At 42.4% G+C, this 21,224-nt stretch overlaps 1 protein-coding gene across 28 annotated transcripts in view; it reads right to left on the bottom strand.

Moving 5' to 3' along the window:
* The window catches only part of PARD3 (par-3 family cell polarity regulator), a 711,028-nt gene that overhangs the window by 634,175 nt on the left and 55,629 nt on the right, over positions 1-21,224 (bottom strand). The window contains exons 1-2 of one of the 28 annotated variants that reach the window (XM_021943962.2): positions 20,669-21,050; positions 19,782-19,870 (exon numbers count right to left, since the gene is read on the bottom strand). The exons of 26 other annotated variants lie outside the window; for them this stretch is intronic. In XM_021943962.2, coding sequence (XP_021799654.2) covers positions 19,782-19,870; positions 20,669-20,675 — 96 coding nt within the window. In that variant the 5' untranslated portion in view covers positions 20,676-21,050. Of the gene's footprint in view, positions 1-113; positions 1,561-19,781; positions 19,871-20,668; positions 21,051-21,224 lie in introns of those variants that run through there. One more of the 28 variants, XM_021943973.2, reaches the window with a different exon arrangement.

The following is a 21,224-nucleotide window of genomic DNA, read 5'->3' as shown; positions in this document are numbered from 1 at the left end:
AATTAACAGAGAGCACAGAATCATAAACACAAGTAGCCAAACTCTCCCGTATCTAAAAATCTACTTTCTCGAGCCACAAAGACATCTTAACTAGCTTGACAGATTGTACATACAGCACTGCTGGTGATGGGCATCTGAACTTGAAGTCACTGTTCCATTTCATATGAAGATTGAACCTGCACATCGGCTGTCTAGAATCAATGCCAAGGTTGGAGGAGGGAGAGGAAAAACAGGGTTGGTCTGGGAGCACATGGAAGCTATGTGACTGCCCCCACAATCACGCCTGGCTGCAGCCCCCAGATAAGGGCATGGTAGGTCCTCCCCTGCCACCCTTCTCTGCCATATATAGCAGTGCTGGGCACCTGGCACAGACTCCCTTTGCACTCATGGCTGCCTGGAGAATTGCTCAGAGTAACAGCATGTCTCGGCTAGTTAAAAAGATCTCCAGACACTCTGAGCCTGTGAAAGAAGCAACAAACAGCCAGTTCCAAGCCAATCCAGATGACTGCTGGAGCAGCAAAAATCTCAGCTGTGCCAACTAGATCAGTCACCATGCTCCTCACCGCCTATCTCCCCCTGGACACATGGCTCTCCATGGTGGCCCTTAGAAATAACAATAAATAGCACAACAACTTAATTTTATAGTTAAAATGTAACAAGCCAGACAGTACGTTAGCCATTATCCATGCAAATCTTGAAATATTTTCCATGCAAAATCCCAGTTTTAATACACAGCCACCATGAAGAGGAATTCAACGGTAAGGATACTACATTTACTATCTCAAAAATAAAAAAATTTTTTGTAAGTTAATCCAATATTTGGTCATTTATGATTTACTTTCCAAGATTAAAAAACCGAAAGGCTTCTTTTGTCCCCAAGAGGAGAGACTGGCAGCAGCTTTGAGGTCTGCCTTCCAGCTGCTTTTGTCAGGTTTTTACAACTGCTATTGCCCAGCAACTAAGTGAGCATAAACAGGCATCGCTTACCAGCTCATCACTGGAATCTCTTGATTAAACTTCCAAATTACTTGGCTTTGATATATATTTTTAATGACAAACTACAAGGAATCATAGTGTTTACAAGGGCTGGAACAGGGGTGAGTTATAGGCACTTGCCTCTGACACAAAATTTAAAGGAGGACCAAAATCTCAGTAGTCAAGAGAAATAGTTTAATGTGATAATTGAACAAAGAAACTGCTGCATAAAAATCCAAGATAAGCAAAATGCCAAAATTTTACATAAAAACGGATTCATCTGAGTGTCCTGTCTGATAAGAGGGAAGATGAGAAACCTTTTCTCCAGATGGTCATCACAATCGCAGGGGACCCAAAGAGCTTCAGTGGACTGCAGGAAGTGGGTGCACACGCAGGAGCTCGGGCACCTAGGACCCTCTGCATCCTCCAACACCCCGTGGACCCTATGGTCCTCCCCAGAACCCAGTCTCTGGCCTGACTCCAGAAAAATCAACAGCAATAACCTAGCAACCAACCTCATCGTTTTACAAACAAAAACAAGGCTGGTTGTGGTGGCTCACACCTGTAATCTCAGTGCTTTGGGAGGACAAGGCAGGAGGATCACTTAAGGTCAGGAGTTTGAGACCAGCTTGGGCAACAAAGCAAGATCTCGTCTCTACAAAACATGTTAAAAATTAGCCAAGCTTGGTAGCATGAGCCTGTAGTCCCAGATATTTGGAGGCTGAGGCAGGAGGATCTCTAGAGCCCGAGAGTTGGAGGATGCAGTGTACTATGATCATGCCACTGCACTCCAGCTTGGATGACAGAGCAAGACCCTGTATCCACAAAAGAAAGAAAAGAAAGGAAGTAAAAGGAAGGAAAGGAAAGGAGGGAAAGAGAGAGTGAAAGAGAGAGAGAGGGGGAAGGAGAGAGAGAGAAAGAGGGAGAAGAAAGGGAAGAAAGAAACGAATACACACACTCTGGGGTGTCTACTATTGGAGGAAAGGCTAGGACAAGAACCTAAGCCGCCCTCCCCAGCGCTTCAGGCATTCCTGGCAATCCTCAGATGAACCATCACCCAAGGAAGACTCGGCAATGCAGACAGGCCTTCTATTGCTTAAAAAATTTTAGCTGGGCACAGCAGCTCACGCCTGTAACCCCAGCACTTTGGGATTACAACTGATTTCAGGAGTTCAATGCTGCAGTGAGCCCTGAGCCATGATCATGCCACTACACTCCATACTATGTAAAGGAAATGGCGCAGTAATTCTTAGAAAATAATTTAAGAAACAGCTGGGCGCGGTGGCTCATGCCTGTAATCCCAGCACTTTGGTAGGCCAAGGTGGGTGGATCACGAGGTCAGGAGATAGAGACCTTCCTGGCTAACACGGTGAAATCCCACCTCTACTAAAAAAGTACAAAAATTAGCCAGGCGTGGTGGCAGCGCCTGTAGTCCCAGCTACTCGGGAGGCTGAGGCAGGAGAATGGCGTGAACCCAGGAGGCAGAGCTTGCAGTGAGCCGAGATTACGCCACTGCACTCCAGCCTGGGTGACAGAGCGAGACTCCGTCTCAAAAAAAAAAAAAGAAAAAGAAAAAGAAAAAAAGAAAATAATTAGGAAACACAGAAACCACTAAACAATAACTCTACTATCAAAAATAATTTCTTAACTGGGAACGGTGACTCATACCTGTAATCTCAGCAGGAGGATCACTTGAGGCCAGGAGTTCAGGAACAGCCTGGCCAAAAAAGCAAGATTCTGTTTCTACGAAATTTTAAAGAAAAAAAAAAAAAATTAGCCGGGCATGGCAGCAGAAACCTAGAGTCACCACTATTTGGCAGGCTGAGGCAGGAGGACTGCCTGAGCCCAGGAGCTCAAGTTTATAGTGAGCCATGATCACCCAGCTGCACTCAACCTGGGCACTAGAGTAAGATCTCATCTCTAAATATAATAATAATTTCTTAATACTATTTTAAAATAGTAACATAACTTACTTATTAATGCTATGGAAGTCAAATGTCTCAAATTTAAGATTCTAAGTACTTTTGCAAATATGTCCATAAGTAGCCCAAACTTGTAGCCAGTTTCGTATCAGGCAGAAATAATCACAAGCATCTGTAATGAAAATTGTCGACTTCACTGATTTCACTCTTTTTTAAAAGATAAAAAATTATGAAAGACGCTCAAAAGAGTAGCTATGTACATACCCAATTTCCTTTCTGTGTTAAGTTTCTAGGTTTCCAGGAATCTCCCCTGAGAAACAGGAATTTATTTACTTCTATTAATGCATCAATTGGAAATAACATAAAACATAGATAAATTTTGGTGACATTTTTACTAAAAGGGAGCCGTATCTCCCTCCAGACAGCTGGAGAATAATCTTTCAGCCATGCCCAGGCCAGACACTCTGACTGCTGCAGTGGACACCCAGGCTGTTGGGGTTCAGGGTCACATTTCTGCTCCTCAGTCCTTCACTGCGGGGATTAGAAGGCAGAGAAAGCAGCATTGGTTCCTGCTCTCATATGTGGTTTTCTGGAAACCCTGCTTATCACGGAAACCAAATATCTTCAATTAAAGATATTTGCTTCTGCTTCTGCTGAGATACCGGCTTCTGCTAAGATTATAAAGAACAGAAATTTGTACATTGGAAATCAATGTAAAAATCTAATGTACGTTTTCTGACTGGTTTGCTGTTTTGGCTTTTTTTTCTTTTCCCTTTAGCTTTAGGAATTAGGAATATCATTCCAGTCACGATTCTAACGCAACTGGAGTGGCCGTGGCTGCAGACAGTCACTCTAGAGAGAGACAGCATCTCTGGAGAAGACTAACGTGGCAATTCGTTTCCCACGTGGAAATTTTTCTTGAGGGATCTAAGCACCAGCCCAAATCAGGCAAGGTTTTGTATTTCAATAAAGAGGCCATTTCTAAATGTTCAAAACATATTCTCCTACTTTAAAAAAAGAAAAGCAAAAATGGATCGCTAAATGCAAAATCAAATCCTCATAGTGGTAGCTTTTACTGCCATCTTATCTCAACTAAAAATGAAAAGTTCTCATTTTCAACTACTCTTTGCCAATACCCTCTTCACTGAGCTTCAAGGGGCTTCCACGACACCCAGCCCGGCTCCCTCCATCTGAGTCTCTGAGAGCTGGTGTGGTGGTATGCCCATCGTGCCAGGTTCCCTCAGAAGAGTTCATCTAATCAAAGCTTCCATGACTAACAACGATTTAAAAGCCACTTGTGAAAGATGTTGAAACATGTTCATATACAATGAATAAAGTTTGAAAATGGCTTTTATAGGATGGTTCTGGGGCAGACACTGCAATTGGCTGACTCAGCATCCACTCCTAAGGCCCTCTCTCCCTGCCTTTCTTTGTCTACGGTGGCTGGAAAAGTAAAACTTTTGTCCTCACTGGTCCAGGCTCCCCTTGTAGCTGGGCATGGTCACACGACAGTTTCCTAACCAAGGAGACCTAAACCCAGGTAGCCATGGAGCAGAGAGGGAGTGCAGGAATGAACGTGGGGTTACCACCATGACAAGCCTCTTTCCTGTCCAGAACATCATGGAAAAAGTAGAAAATGTGGGAGGAGGTGTCTAGGTCAGCCAGCCATCAAGGGCTGCAATCCACATCTCAGCCACTGGAACCCCTCCATGCTGCATCACTTAGAAAGCTCTGCTCTTGGCCAGGTGTGGTGGCTTACACCTGTAATCCCAGCACTTTGGGAGGGTGAGGCGGGCAGATCACTTGAGGTCAGGAGTTCAAGATCAGCCTGTCCAACACGGCGAAACCCTGTCTCTACTAAAAATACCAAAATTAGCTGGATGTGGTGGCGTGCGCCTGTAATCCCAGCTACTCAGGAGGCTACTACTACTACCACCGAGTAGTAGCGCTACTGAGGCACAAGAATCACTTGAGCCCGGGAGGCGGAGGTTGCAGGTTGCAGGTTGCAGTGAGCCAGATCGTGCCACTGCACTCCAGCCTGAGCGACAGAGCAAGACTTTGTCTCAAAAAAAGAAAAAGGAAAGGAAGCTTTGTTCTCAGTCACCTCCACATCCTCCCCTCTCACCCTTCGCTCCTCTGTAAGCACTCCACACCTCAGATAGAACAGATTTGCCCTGAACTCTGGGATCAGACCCCCTGTAGCAAACTCTTCAAGTAGCAGCATCCCCCTCTGCTCCCACTCTCTCTACCAGCAAAAACCTGGCTCACCTCCTCCACAACACTGGCCAAGAACCACAAGGAACAGTGAAGCGGCTTCATTCACTCATGAAGACAGACTTCAGCACCTACTCCACGCCAAGGGCCATTCTAGGTGCAGGAACTGCAGCAGTAGAGGTAGGTGACGGTGCCTTCTAATAAAATCCTATGACACTGTAACTCAGGACACAACATTCGGGCTTCCACTGCACTAATCAGTAAGGATGTTCCCCTCATTTGTACTCATCAACACGCAGAGTGCCTCTGGGCCACAGGCCCTTCACAGTGGATGTTATCTTCCTTATCTTTGTAGCACCTGTCAGACCGGAAGCACAACTGGCTGTTAAATACTAGCGGCATGCAGCATAACCCATCAACCTGGGGACTGACTTCAATTTCCTCCCACTAGATTTGTCCATTATGTACATTCCAAATTCTAGTCCTATTCCCTTACTTCACCTCATATACTTTTGCTTTTATTTTCCCTTTATCTGTTTCCAAAATTATAAATATAGCAGTCACATGTTCTTATGGTAGACCTTGATGTCCTGACACCAAAAATCATTACGATGAAGTCTAGCATGTAGTTAGATGCTTCCTAACACCATGATTATTTCACATTACTCTGGAAATGCTAGCCAGTGCAATTAAACAGAGAAATAAATGTTTGCTACAAATACAGAAAGGGGGCAACGTTATTATTTGCACACAATAAAACTGTATACCCGGAAAACCCAAGAAAAGAACTTGAATTAATATACAACTAAGAGGATTCTTAGTTTTGAAGGTTATAAAAATGAAGCTTATAAAAAATATATAATAAAATAATAAACTATATATAAACTATAACCAGTTTAAAAGACACAATAAGAAAAACCTGAAAACAGCAATGTAAAGTTTAAATCCCTGGGAAATACTCAGCAAACATATAGAACTTATATGACACATACAGAACTTTAAAAAGTGACAAAAAAGAAGACAAGTGGAACAGCATTTAATATGTATTGCTGGATATATGTATTTCTTGGATAGTTAGAAGTAACTACTTGAAAGATGTCAATTCCCTCCTAAAATAATATATAAGGCCAGGCGCAGTGGGGCTCACACCTGTAATCTCAGCACTTTGAGAGGCAGGAGGGCAGATCACTTGAATTCAGGAGTTTCAGACCAGCCTGGGCAACATGGTGAAACCCCATCTCTACTAAAAATACAAAAAGTTAGCCAGACGTGGTGGTGTGTGCCTGTGGTCCCAGCTACTCAGGAGGCTGAGGTGGGAGGATCCCTTGAGCCCAAGAGGCAAAGGTTGCAATAAGCCGAGATGGCACTGCTGCACTCCAGCCTCGGCGACAGAATGAGACCCCCCTCTGAAAAAAAGTACACACACACACACACACACACACACAGTCTCAATTTAAAAATTAACAGAATTTGTGTTGTTTTCATGGGATGGGTCCGCTTTGGCAAAATGAGTCAAAGTCATAAGCTTGGAAAATAAAAGCAGAAAATTCACAAAAATTATGAAAACAAAAAACAATATGAAAGTACCTTTTTAGAATTAAAAACAGCTTGGGATTGAAAACAGAAAAAGAGAAAAAACAAATAAAACAGTATATATAATTCAAAAAAGTCAAACATATATTAATCTATGGAAAATAGAACATTTCAAGCAAAAGCAGAAAAGAATGATTATTTTTAAAATAAAATGATGAAGAAATTCCATTTCTAGAAAGCTACACACTTGTAGTACCAACATTACAGTTACATCCTCTTTCTCTCTTTCAACCTCTCTCTCACACACACACACATACACACACACACACATGCACACACACACCCTAAGATTAGAGAGTACAGGAAAGCTACACAGAAGGCACAATTCACATGTTTACATTTACAGGAGAGGAGTGAGGATTTAGGGGCACGGAGCCTTATTTCTTCTCTGAACTAATTTTTATAAATGTTAAAGCATTTTAATGTTAATTTGGATTATTCTTGGTAGTGACATAATGTTTATTTTTATTTTACTTTAATTATTATTTTTGAGACGGAGTCTCACTCTGTTGTTGCTCAGGCTGCAGTGCAGTGGCACCATCTTGGCTCACTGCAACCTCCGCCTCCTGGGTTCAAGAGATTCTCCTGCCTCGGCCTCCTGAGTAGCTGGGATTACAGGCACACACCACCACGCTCAGCTAGTTTTTGTATTTTTAGTAGAGACGGGTTTTTGCCATGTTGGCCAGGCTGGTTTAGAACTCCTGACCTCAAGCGATCTGCCCGCCTCACCCTCCCAAAGTGCTGGGATTACAGGCGTGAGCCACCATGCCCAGAGGACATAAGAATATTTCTTATTTATACTCTCTTGCACTGTATATTAGGAGTGGGAGGCATAGAGATCAGTTCAGGTTTTGCCAACAGACAGAACCAGATTCACACGCGTCACTTCCACACGTTGTTCCATGTGTCTCAGGGAAGCTGCTTATCTCCCATTAAGTCCATCCATTCAGCTGCAAAATAGGGATAATACCCTCAACTGAGTTGTTATAAGTATTAAATGTAATAAAAAAAAGTCTCATATTTGGTACATAATTACCTAATAAATGGAATTGGTTGCTGTGCTGATGATTTGGGTCAAAATAACAATTATCTTGACACTCTGTGCTTATAAGACAGAGGTGCAGTGGCCAAAGCAACTCCATCTTGGATATTAATCCACTATGCTGACTTCCGATTAACCCCAGTTCTGGGAAGCCCTCTAAGATTTCCCGTTTATCTACTGCAAGAGCTGGCACTGCCCAGAGGTCAAACAAACTTGACATTATAGTACTTTAATTGTCCTACACATCCCTTCAGAGTCACCCTTTCCCCACAGCATATCAGCCCTGGGTCTGGGGGTAGTGCGGAGACACAGGCATGGCTTCTGTTCCTAAGTCCCAATTAAATGTTTCTCTCTTTTGTTGAGATGGCGTCTCGCTCTATGACCCAGGCTAGAGTGTTGTGGGGCCATCATACCTCACTGCAGCCTCGACTTCCCAGGCTCAAGCAATCCTCCCACCTCAGCCCCCCAAGTAGCTGGGACCACATGTGTATGTCACCATGCCCATCTAGTTTTTTTGTTTTGTTTTATTTTTGTTTTTTAATAGAGATGAGGTCTTGCTATGCTGCCCTGGCTGGTCTCAAACTCCTGGCCTCAAGTGATCCTCCAGCCTTGGCCACCCAAAATGCTGGGATTACCAACCTAGGCCACCTCACCTTAACCTAAACATTTCTTTATGAGAAACTGGAATTGTGAGCCTCTTTTTTTGGCCTCTCAGCTTCCTCAGACTTTGAGAGTAGGTTTGTATAGGCCTGCCCACCAGAGAACAGGGAATAAAGCTGGTTGTACATCTAAGACATAGTTTTCCTAATTTGTTAACCTAATGCTTTTCTCAGTACATGATAATTTAGTCATATTGTCTTATAGAATAACAATGTATTTCTGTGGGGGGGTTTTCTGTGAGATGAGAAAAACCCAGCTGCTAAGGCTGCTGCAAAACCATCACATACTGGTGGGTCAAGCTCACCAGGGAACAACTCATTTTCTAATCACATTAAACTAAGCATGTGCATTCTTTTTGCCTTTAGCTAAAAAAAAGTAAGATAAAAATTAAAAAGAAGTGTGTGATAAAGGCTATCTCTGTCCCATCCCCAGTTCAAACCTTAATGAGACAACTTGAAAACAACTTATTCAAGTCAGCATGTCGTGCAGACATCACCACCAATTTGGCATTATGCACTGACTACTGCACTACTGATACAGTCAGCCTTTTATATTATTTATAAGCTTTTAAGACATTTAAATGCTCCTGAAGCCACAGCAACAGCTAACATTCTTGTGGGGGGCAGGGAGGAAGCGAAGTCAAGAGCTGACTGCTATGAAGACCAGCCATGGCACTGTGAAGTGTTTTGTGTGATCAAGTGTAATCATTACATCAAATACTTGCTGCCTCTCAATTCAATGGAATCTCTTTGCAAAATATTCAAGCAAAATGCAAGTGCATTTTGCAGTGCATGTTGCATGCTATGACTCATATCAGAAGGGGGACACTATTCCCAGTCACACAACTGAAAGTGGAAAGATGGGAATTTGGTAATTACCAGAAGACAGCCCTTTGGTGTGGGGTTATGATCTCCATATGCAGAGGCAGGTGCTGTCTGCGAATGCCTCAGCTAAAGGCTAGTGTTTCAAGAAAGCCTATCCTTACCCTACCTAAACAATTACAGAGATTGGTCTCAAAGTCAGAGTGGAAATTCTTTTTCTTTTTCTAACACTATCTGTTTTTCCAAATGCTCCATTCATGAGATGTTTTCTAATGGAAGAAAACAGCCAGGGCAGCAGGCGAAAGCCTCCTCCTTAATGCACTTCAGTCACCTCAGCCTGTTGTTTCAGTTCCAAGGACAGGGCCTCAGGATTGGTCCGAAAAGCACCTCGATTCTCCAGCTCCAGCAGGGGTCCTGACTGCTGTGTGTACAAACGAAGTCTCTCTTCTTTATACACGCCCCCATGAGGAGCCAAATGGGATGACACTCTATCCACGCCCCAGGGGCATTTGGACTGACAAATGGAAAAGCAAACTAAGAGCTGCGGACACCCCTGGAGAAGCTGACAAATAAGCTCCAGGCAAACCTCGAAGAACAGGCAGATGACTGGTGCCAGCCCTGAGCCCTGTGTGCCACATCTGACTACTGGAAGACACCAATTCATTTCGTCCTTACTATCGTCCTACAGAAGACTACACCACCACAAATGAAGCCTTGGGATACAGCCATTTAACGTGGCAAAGGCCCACACAAATATTTCTAAAGACCTTGCCACATGGATAACACAGAAAGTAGCTCATGCTCTGGTGAATAATGCAATTTTGTATTTTGCTGATGCCTGTGAAACCACCCAGTGGGATAAAAATAAATATTTAGCCTACTTATTGATAAAAAATATCCTCCCAGTAGCCCAATCCTGGAGGGCATGGCAGAGGGCTGTGTGAATTCTGGACATGCAGATGTTTGATTAATAAAATCCAAGAGGATATTGGTTTCAAAACTTCTTATATCTCTAGACTAGCAAATCCAGGCATGGAGAGAAGCAGAGAATCAGAGACAGGAAGAGCATGCCACACAAAAGCCGGGGCTGCAGAGGCCATCTCAAAGTATGCAGGGAGTCAGGGAAAGGACAAGGGAGAAAACACAACCTTAAAACAAAAAGGAGCACACAGTTCTCTCATCTAGGATACTTTTAAAGTGACTTCCCCTGAATAACTGTTTTTTATGATAATGTAGAAAACACAAAAATAGTCATCGTAGATCAGACAACATATGGAATTTTGGTTTTATTTTTCTTAGAGACATCGTCTCCTTGATGCCCAGGCTGGAGTGCACTGATGCAGTCATAGCTCACTGAAGCCTCAGCCTCCTGGATCAAGTGATTCTCTCGTCTCAGCCTCCTGAATAGCTGGGACTATAGGCACCTGCCACCATATTTGGCTAATTTTACTTTTTGTAGAGATGGGATCTTGCTATGTTATCCAGGCTGGATTTGAACTCCTGACCTCAAGCAATCCTCTTGCCTCAGCCTCCCGAAGTGCTGGGATTACAGGCATGAACCACCATGCCTGGCCTGGAATTTTTTATCCTGCTAGATTAATTTATTGAGAAACATATAAGCATCTATTTACCTTACCAATAAAAACACTTTCAAGTCATAAGTAGCTCTTTCTACAACCCCTGTCTTAGGAAACATCATATATCTTATCCTGTACTTTCCCAAATAAGCAAGTTCTTTAAAAGCAAGAATCATATTTTACATTTACCTATCATGTACACACCCATATGGCTACACAGGACATACTCAAATACTTTATTAATAGAGGGTCTTTTTTTGCAACAAATCTCTCCTTTTCATATCATAGATACAATTGTTAAAAGCTACTAATTTTTACATTAGGCAGATTTTCTTTTTCTTTATTTTACTAACGTGTACAAATTCTAGGCTTCTCTGAACAAATTGGACAGGGTGAAATGAAACTATGCCAACCTCCAAAAACTATTTCAGACTGTGTTGGATTACAGACAATCCCCTGACTTAAACTACACACATGCAAATACCTCATCAGAAATAATTCTCAGAAGAATAACCTTCCTCCTGTTAATAAATGACATTTATGAGTAACTAATAACAGAAAGAGACACTTCAGCTGAAGCCATGATGTCAACAGTGATGAGAACATGAGATGGGGCTTATAAGCAGAGACCTACATCCTTGACCACAAGGACGCAAGACTAAGTGTAAGAAGTCCTTAAAACTCACGAGCAAATGCAACGTTTTGGTCAATGTGAGACTGTCATTTTTCCAAGGTCCTTAAAACAGGCAGAATGAGCCAAAAAACAACATTTTCATTGAGGCAAAGGATGACGGACAGCTTCAGGAAGAATTGCTGGGCCGAGGCTGGGTGTGGTAGCTCACACCTGTGATCCCAGCATTTTGGGAGGCTGAGGCAGGCAGATCACTTGAGGTCAGGAGCTCAAAACCAGTCTGGCCAACATGGTGAAACCCTGTCTCTACTAAAAATTGAAAAAAAAAAAAAAATAGCTGGGCGTGGTGGCATGCACCCGTAATCCAACCCTGTCTTAAAAAAAATAACAGAAAAAGAATTGCTGGGCTGATCACAAGAGCCCAGGTGCAAGGGTACGCCCTCCACAGCAAATCCTCCTTTCATGAGGCTCAACCAGCAACTTGGGAGGTCATAACTTGGTGACATTCTATGCTCAGTGCTACTAGGATCTGGATCTGCTTGTAGTTAACAGATAACCTAAACTGGCCTCTGATGTTGGCATCTGATCTGCTTCTCAGCAGTTTTCTCATCAAGTGATTTCCAAGAACAGTCAGAACAGTCTCTCCTCAAGGATATGGACACTCAAAGATTTAGCATTAAACTGGGAATTGAGATGAGGAATGGGAAAAAGAAGACATTCCATCCTAAGCATATATAACATGCTTTTTTGCCATTTTTCCCTTTCTGTCTCAATCAACCAATTACAAAACTAAAATGAAAATGACAAATCAACAAGATAGGCATTAATATTAAGGCCCAAAGACAGGCTGTGCTTACCTGCTTCAAAGGCCACTGTATCTGAGAATTGTACTTACTGGTGCCACTTGCTCTAGTCCTGGGAACTAAGAGCTTCCCCACAATCATGGAGATGTCCCTGGTCCTTTACTCTGGGCTCAAACAGGAGCACCAAACTCACAATAAGATGTTAAACAAAACCAGCAAAGGAACTAGGATGCAAATCTGGGTTGATATCACCGTACAGGTAGGCAGTACCCCTCACACTCCACCCATCTCCTGCTGGCAAAAAAATGCACCCTTTAAAAAAAAAAAAAAAAAAAGTCAGCTCTGTTGCCTAGGCTGTGGTGTAGTGGTAGCCTTGAACGCCTGAGCTCAAGTGATCTTCCTGCCTCAGCCTCGAGTAGCTAGGACTACAGGCATGCACCATCACACTTGACCAGTTTTTTTTTACTTTTTATAGAGATGGGGTCTCACTATGTTGCCCAAGTTGGCCTCAAACTGCTGGCATCAAGCAATCTTTCCACCTCAGCCTCTTTAAGTGCTGGGATTACAGGTGTGAACTGCCACACCTAATCAGAGCCATTCATCATTTTAAAGACAATTTCTGTCCTTTGAACCAATAAAATAATCACAGCGCAAAGCTCCAAGTTCCTGGTGAACAGGCTGAAAAGACAAAAGGGAACACTGCTAACAGATTCTCAACCACTGCTTTCTTCTCCGAAAATTTTCCTTTACTTTTCTGCATGAATCTTAGTTTCAACTTTTAGACTCAAATCACCAAAAGATACTGTCATTCCCCTAAAAGAAAGGTTCTAAAGCTCTAAACGAGATAAATAACATAATGTCTTGAATATTTGTGGGAAAAAATTTCTCCTTGATTCCTCTGGTAGGTGCAATGTTTTTTATCCAAATCTATTTTCGATGTCTATGACAGCATTTTGCATCTTTTTCTTTACTTTGAGCCTTCATTTGTATTAGAACTTCCTCACATCTAAAATATATGTTTCCAAAATATCTGCACAGGAGGTTCAAACCCAGTGATCATGACTGAAAGTTATAATTAATTATTAGTCAGCACTAAAAAAAAAAAAATTAAGCTCTCATTCTCATCTAACACAGTATCTGGTTAACAGAAAGTTGCAAATAACTGTGAGGTGTGACATGCTACAGCCTGTCCTTCATCTACCTGTCTTTCCTTTTCCTGATTCTTAAATTGTCTTTAAGAAAACACGTCCTGGCCGGGTGCAGGGGCTCATGCCTGTAATCCCAACATTTTTGAAGGCCAAGGCAGGCAGATCACTTGAGGGCAGGAGTTCAATACCAGCCTGGCCAACCAACATGGCAAAAACATGTCTCTACTAAAAATACAAAAAAATTAGCCAAACACAGTGGCTCACACCTGTAATCCCAGCTACTTGGGAGGCTCAGGTGGGAAAATCGCTTGAACCACGGAGGCAGAGGCTGCAGTGAGCCAAGATAGTGCCACTGCACTTCAGCCTGGGCAACAGAGCAAGACCCTGTCTGCAAGAAAAAAAAGAAAAAGAAAAGAAAAGAAAAAAAGAAAACACATCCTGAAAACAATTGCAAATTCTACTCATGCCAGCTAGGACCATGCCCAGGATTCTGGTCCCCAGTTAACCTCATCAGTGACACGTTTTTCTGCCACCGGTCATAAAATTCAGAGTAAACGATGCCTCATTTTGTCCTTGAACCGGAGGGGCTCTGCATCATGATGCTTCAGTATACTATCCTTTTTTTTTTTTTTTTTTTTTTTTTGAGACGGAGTCTCGCTGTGTCTCCCAGGCTGGAGTGCAGTGGCGTGATCTCGGCTCACTGCAAGCTCCGCCTCCCGGGTTCACGCCATTCTCCCGCCTCAGCCTCCCAAGTAGCTGAGACTACAGGCGCCCGCCACCACGCCCGGCTAGTTTTTTGTATTTTTAGTAGAGACGGGGTTTCACCATGTTAACCAGGATAGTCTCGATCTCCTGACCTCGTGATCCACCCGCCTCGGCCTCCCAAAGTGCTGGGATTACAGGCTTGAGCCACCGCACCCGGCCTTCAGCATACTATTCTAAAATTATCCTCTCATCTAGATAAACCCGCAATTGTAGACATAAAATGTTTAGGCATAAAATTTAATTTCCTAAACCAGCTTCCTTATTGGCAGACTTTGATATTTACTCCTAAAAATGCATCTGTTCCTGACCCTTTTGCAAGCACTCAAAGTATTCACTCTGTAATCCAATATCGGCCTAAACTATTAAATGCTGGAAAATGCTACAATTATCTACATGGGCCACTTTACGAAAACCTCATGCAATCAGGGCGTAGTACTGACATGAGAAAAGCTAGGATAAACATTAGCTGAGTAAAGAAAACGTTTTAAAATCACATCAACTCTTTTGGAGTACCCAACAATTTCCACATGCCATTGCTATATGTTATTTTATAAATTCTTTTTAACAAATCTCTTCAAAAAAGGTAGTATGCTCCCCATTTTACAGATAAGGAAACCAAGGTTCAGGGAGAGGTAAGCAATTTTTCCAGATAACACAGCTAGAAAGTGGCAGAGCATTATTCCAAAGTCTTTCCACTCCACCACACTATGTCTCAAAGCCATCTGCAGAAGAGCAGCTTTGGAATGAAAGATATTAGGAGAGACAAGTGAACTGTCACTGGGAAGTCACTGTGTTGCCCGCAATTTCCTTCTTCCTCTATCACGTCACACTCTCTACAGAAGGACACCTCATGATGAGTCATTTTCTAGTTGGGGCACTCAAGCATAAGGCCCTTCAACTTACAGATAGTGTAATATGGAAATGTGTTTTAACCCTGGAAGCACTGAGTTTGGATTAATTTCACTTTACTCATTCACAGAAGAAAAAAAATCCTAAGAACAGCTCCCACCTAAAATGCAAGAACTAGAAAAGTCCAAGCCCACCCTGTGAAAGGGCACACCTGGAAGCTCCTTAAGTTGGTGACGGGTGACAAGCAAGGTTTAATAGCACAGGAAATTCCCTCATGGTATAAATTATACTGGGTGTGACCGAAACGGCTAAATTGGGTCATGATAGATAGTTGTGTCAGACAGAACAGGTTATGCAAACAAAGGCTATGACATGGAGGATGATTTCTGCTGCACAAGAAGAACAGAAAGAGGCGGGAGGAAAAAGCTACAGAATCATAGGAACTGAAGACAAATGAAAACTAAAATAAATGAAGACAAAATTAAATGGCTTCCAGTAATCAAAACTCAATACTGAAACTTTTTTAAAAGACAAAAAAAAAACAACAAAACTCAATACTGACAATAGATACAAATCAATGAGCATTGGATATGAAGCACTTTTTTTTTCTTTTTTTTTTTTTTTTTTTCTAATAGGAACCAAAGAAATGTACTATGGCATAGAAAACTGGGTCAGAATAGGTTTTGCAATGGATTTTATTCACACTTGTGAATCTTTAAACTTAGGTCCTAAAGGGTCCTATCACATTAGAAGAAAAACAATGTACATAATACTTAATCAATGAGTAAGCACCTACTAGATACACTGTGCTCTTGAGAACGGTTTCACAAGTGGCCTTGCTAGAGTAGAATATCACATTTTAGCTAGAACCACCCAGAGTATTTCCAAAAGTGACTAACATCTACTCAACGCATCAGCAAAAGGGAAAAAGAAGCTTCTAGGACTTTCCATCTCAAACATTTTACTGAAGGATGACACACGCAGCAATCAAACATTACGATTTTAAGCAAGTGAAAGAGCGCAAAGAAAAAGTATTCATATAAAACAGGAAATGAGAGGGACAATTTGAGGCAGCCAATTCAGTCACCCACCATGGCATTTTACAAGTCACTTTATTCCACATGTGGAATAAGAGAGAAACTGTCTTATGGCTTAACTTTTAATATCATGTGAAAAGCTCTGCATATACTACTGCACTTTCTGATTTCTGTCTACTTTAAATATTAGCTGAGAACACTTATGAATCTAAAAATACTCCGTTTTTGGGGAGTGGAATTTCTTTATTCATATTTGCACAATACTTTACCTGTCAAAATCTTTCACACTGCCATCAGGTATACAGGTTTCAACGAGTTTAGTATAAACTTAACCAACTTCCAATAACTTATAAACTTCCAATCTTAGCCAACTATATTGTATAAGTAAACTCAATGTGGGAGGCAGCCTCTAAAATGATCTCCCTATCTTCTGGCTTTCATGTCTGTGTAAACCCTCCCCAAACTACCTTTTTTTTTTTTTTGGCGGGCACAGGGGTAGAAACAGTATTCATTATGTTGCCCAAGTTGGTCTCCAACTCCTGGACTCCAGTGAGCCTCCCACCTTGGCCTCCCAAAGTGCTGAGATTACAGGCATGAGCCATTATGCCTGGTCCCAATCTACTACTTTTTGTGTTTGTTTTGAGACAGGGTCTCACTGTGTCACCCAGGCTGGAGTGCAGTGGTAGGATCTCTGCTCACTGTAACCTCCACCTCCTAGGTTCAAGTGATTCTTGTGCCTCAGCCTCCTGAGTAACTGGGACTACAGGCACCTACACCATATCCGGCTCATTTCTGTATTTTTAGTAGAGATGTTTCACCTTGTTGGCCAGGCTTTCTAGAACGCCTGACCTCAAGTGATCTGCCCGCCTCAGCCTCCCAAAGTGCTGGGATTACAGGCATGTGCATTGTGCCCAGCCCCAATCTACTTCTAATGAATAGAATATAGCAGAAGTGACAGGATGTCGCTTCCAAATTAGTTTATAAAGAGCATGTGCCTTCTGTTTTAGGCACTCACTGGCTCTCTCTCTCAGATTACGAGCTGCATGTGGTGAGGAGCTGACACCTCCGGTCAACAACCACCTGAATAAGCTTGGAAGCAGAATGCCCAGCCCTGCTCCAGCCTTCGGATGACCGCAACCCAGAGAGACAGCAGTGGAGATCCAACTAACACACACCTGAAGTCCTGGCCCACAGAAACTATGTGTCAGTAAATGTCTGTTTTTTAAACCACTAAGTTTGGGGGTAATGTGTTATACTGCAATAAATAAATTAAATTAATTAGATAAATTGGATAATTAATATATTTCTTTATATATGATCCTGTCACAGAACATACAATATTATTTGGACATAAAGTTCAACCAAAAAAAAAAAGGTGGGGTGGAATACAAATATATTCAAGTACCTAGCCTTAAAAAACAAAAGGGGTCAGGCACAGTGACTTAAGCCTTATTATCCCAGCACTTTGGGAGGCTGAGGCAGGCAAATCACTTGAGGTCAGGAGTTTGAGACCAGCCTGGCCAACATGATGAACATCCATCTCTACTAAATATACAAAACTTAGCCAGGTGTGGTTGCGTGTACCTGTAGTCCCAGCTACTCGGGAGGCTGAGGCAGGAGACTCACTTGAACCCAGGAGGCTGAGGTTGCAGTGAGCCACAATCACACCACGGCACTCCAGCCTGGGTAACACAGTGAGACTCTCTCAGAAAATAAAAGGAATCCCCATTTGGATTTATTATCTTTCAAACATAAAAAAAAATTATACACATATTCTGGTATCTAGGCTAGTTTAAAACAAAGCAAATTAGATTGATTATTTTTCAGTCCTAAGACGTAATTAGTGAAACATTTTAGAAATATAGCAAGTTATAAAATTCCTGGGAGATTTCCAGAGGCAAATAATGGCCTATTTCTTCTACGAACTCACATAAAATGATTCTAGCATTCCTCCCTTGATGATTAAAATGAGCAGATTACCCTGGAGAATCAATGTTAAGCAAAGACAAATGCCTGCCTTCCATTATCTTTTTGTAGTATTTTATGTTCTGTAGTGCACTGCTCTTCTACAAAGAAAGGGCTATGGCTTTTTACTTAAGAAAATGATGAGTCCAAAAGGAACAAAGTACAGCCACCAAAATAATTATGTATGTCATGATAAACGAACCAGGAAGGAAGACGTGTCAAGGATGGGATTTGAAAAAGTGCTTCCACACATATAACACAGACATAAATACAAATACATATATATTAAATACAAATACAGGTATATGTGATATGAACACACTCACAAAAGAACATTCAATTTTACTCTACGAAGCTACTTTGATGTCCTAGTTTACACCCATACTTTTACTGACATTGAAATAAGCTGGTCTTTAAAAAAGAAAATCATATAAATAGAAACTCTAATGCTGTTTCCAAACCTGAAAGTCACCCAGGTCACTCCTACAACAGGTTCAGGTTCTAAAATAAAACCCTAAAACATTTATCAACCCACTTTACTAAACAGTTTACTTTTTTTTGTGAGAGAGAGCGAGAGGGAGGGAGGGAGGGAGGGAAGGAGAGAGAGTGGGGAGAGGGGGAGAAGGGGAGAAGAGGGGGGAAAGAGAGAGAGAGAGAGCGAGAAGAGAGAGATGGGGTCTCACTCTCTCGCCCAGGCTGGAGTACAGCAGCACAATCACAACTCACTGAAGACTCAACCTCCCAGGTGATCCCACTTCAGCCGTCCAACTGGTCGGGAACACGGGCACATGCCACCATGCCTGACTTTTTTTTTTTTTTTTTTTTTTTTTTTTTTGTAGAGATGGGGTCCTGCTAGGTTGCCTGGGCTGGTCTTGAACTCCTGGACTCAAGCAATCCTCCATCCTCAGCCTCCCAAAGTGCTAGGATGAAAGGTGTGAACCACTGCGCCCGACCAAAAGTTTACTTTTTAAAAGGCTCTATCTATATGACGTTAAATACTTGACAAAAACCCTTAAGTTCCACAAAATAGTCTTGATGTGTTGGAGACTGGGAGTCAGGGAAAATGACTATTGCTGAAGAAACTCTAGCCATTTGTGCTGGGCTGGCAGGGCTCTGCACTCACAGTGAAGATGAGCCACAGACGTGACTTCTAGAGTTCCCACAAACCTACCGGCTACCACTGGAAGCACTACCAGCAAACCTACCGGCTACCACTGGAAGCACTAAATTTACTTTGCAAATACAATACACACCTGGGTATGTTTTAAGAATAAGAAACATTGTACATCAGACCATCAATATTATCACATGATTCAAATCAACACTCCATACACTGAGAATTTTCTCACCGGTGGGGGCACTGAGGGACAGATTCCATCAGAAGGCATATTTGTTCCCCATCTTAGTAGTTCTTAAAGAGGCAGAACCACTGCCCAGAGGGCATTCTGGAAATTTTGTTGTCACAATGACTGGAGGTCACTGCTGGCATTTAGTGGCAGAGGTCAGGCACCTCTAAACATTCTGCAATGTGTGGGACAGTCCCACAAAAGGAAGAAATTGTCTTCAGTATCTAAAGGTCCCACGAGACACTCAAGTCAGAAATTTGTATATCATTGTCTGAGCCTTGAACACATAAACACAAAGTATTTTTGCCCAGTGTTGATAGTGCATGGGCACTGCATTCCTGAAATAATAACTTTCTAAGGAAAGGTCACTATTTTCGAAGAGCTGAGGGTTGCAGCAAGGCTGTCTGTAATACTGAGTGGCAATGCCACCCACCTGCATCAGCTTGCCATCCTGTGTCCTCTGGGGGAAGCTGGGAGAAGGATACAGGGTCATTCTCTGTATCACTGCAACTTCCTGTGAATCTGTAATTATTTCAAAATTAAAAGAAAAAATAGAGATGTTGAGTCATATGGGGCTGAGAACCACCACCATGAACTTATCAGGATAAATGTCACCACTCCACCCGACCAAAGCCAAAGCAATCTTCATCTCATTTACAGCCCATCTCTAATCCATTACCTACAAACTAGACACCTGCAGCTGTGTCTAGCCCAAGGCTGCCTGGGTACTCAGGAGAGACGGCATGTGGGTATTAGAACCCACATCTCCTAGCTTCCAAATCAACGCTTTTGCTGCAACACAGATTATGTGATTTTCTGCCACCATGTATACTGGGTAAAAATATTCCCAAATACTATAATTTTCAGGCAGCACTTTTTTTTCAGAATTGAAATAAATTCAAATGACTTAATCTCCTCCCAGCCACATACTACTAAGATCCAAATACGTCGACGAAGTCACTGGATTTTCAAATAGTTTGCCAATAAATAGGCACTGGTTCCCAAGCTTTTATACTCCATGGCATTAAAAAAATATGGAATTTGTACAACACCACGGGACTACACATACCTGGCCTCCTCAAGGACTAAGGTGCATCACCATCCTGCATGCTGGTTGGGAAGCTGACCCAGGCACTGGTCATATATTATTGCAGATTTACAATTCTCAAGAAACCCAGTAGAAATTTATTTATCAACAGGAGTTTGTCTGCAAGACCTTAAGGAAAATGGGCAACCTAGGCTTTCTTCGAAATTTCTGAAGGAAGGCATTCTAAATGCAGGGTGCTCATTAAATATACGATCTCCTAATTATACACTCACCTGACATGTTATGGCCAGCCTACGTACTTCAGTCAATGAATGCAATGTCCTTGAATAAAAAATGGCGGTTGGAAAATACAGTTTAAAATAGAATTCCTTAAGAGTCCTTCCTCATCTTTGAGTGATACACATAGAAGAATCTATAGGAAAAATGACATATTTTTGGGGATTTGCTCTGACCTAATCCAGCAGGTACTGGAGGAAGTGGGGAAGGGAGTTACAGATAAATAAGGCCGGCCATGTGTTTGTGCCAGCAGCTGCTGGAGCTGAGTGGTGGGTGCCTGAGTGCTCATTATTCTGCTCTCTGCTTACTTTGAAAATTTCCAGGCCGGGCGCGGTGGCTCAAGCCTGTAATCCCAGCACTTTGGGAGGCCAAGACGGGTGGATCACGAGGTCAGCAGATCGAGACCATCCTGGCTAACACGGTGAAACCCCATCTCTACTAAAAAATACAAAAAAAAAAAACTAGCCGGGCGAGGTGGCGGGCGCCTGTAGTCCCAGCTACTCCGGAAGCTGAGGCGGGAGAATGGCGTAAACCCGGGAGGCGGAGCTTGCA

This window comes from Papio anubis, chromosome 11 (assembly GCF_008728515.1).
Source record: "Papio anubis isolate 15944 chromosome 11, Panubis1.0, whole genome shotgun sequence".
Classification (NCBI taxonomy): domain Eukaryota; kingdom Metazoa; phylum Chordata; class Mammalia; order Primates; family Cercopithecidae; genus Papio; species Papio anubis.
This window is presented reverse-complemented; position numbering and strand designations above follow the sequence as displayed.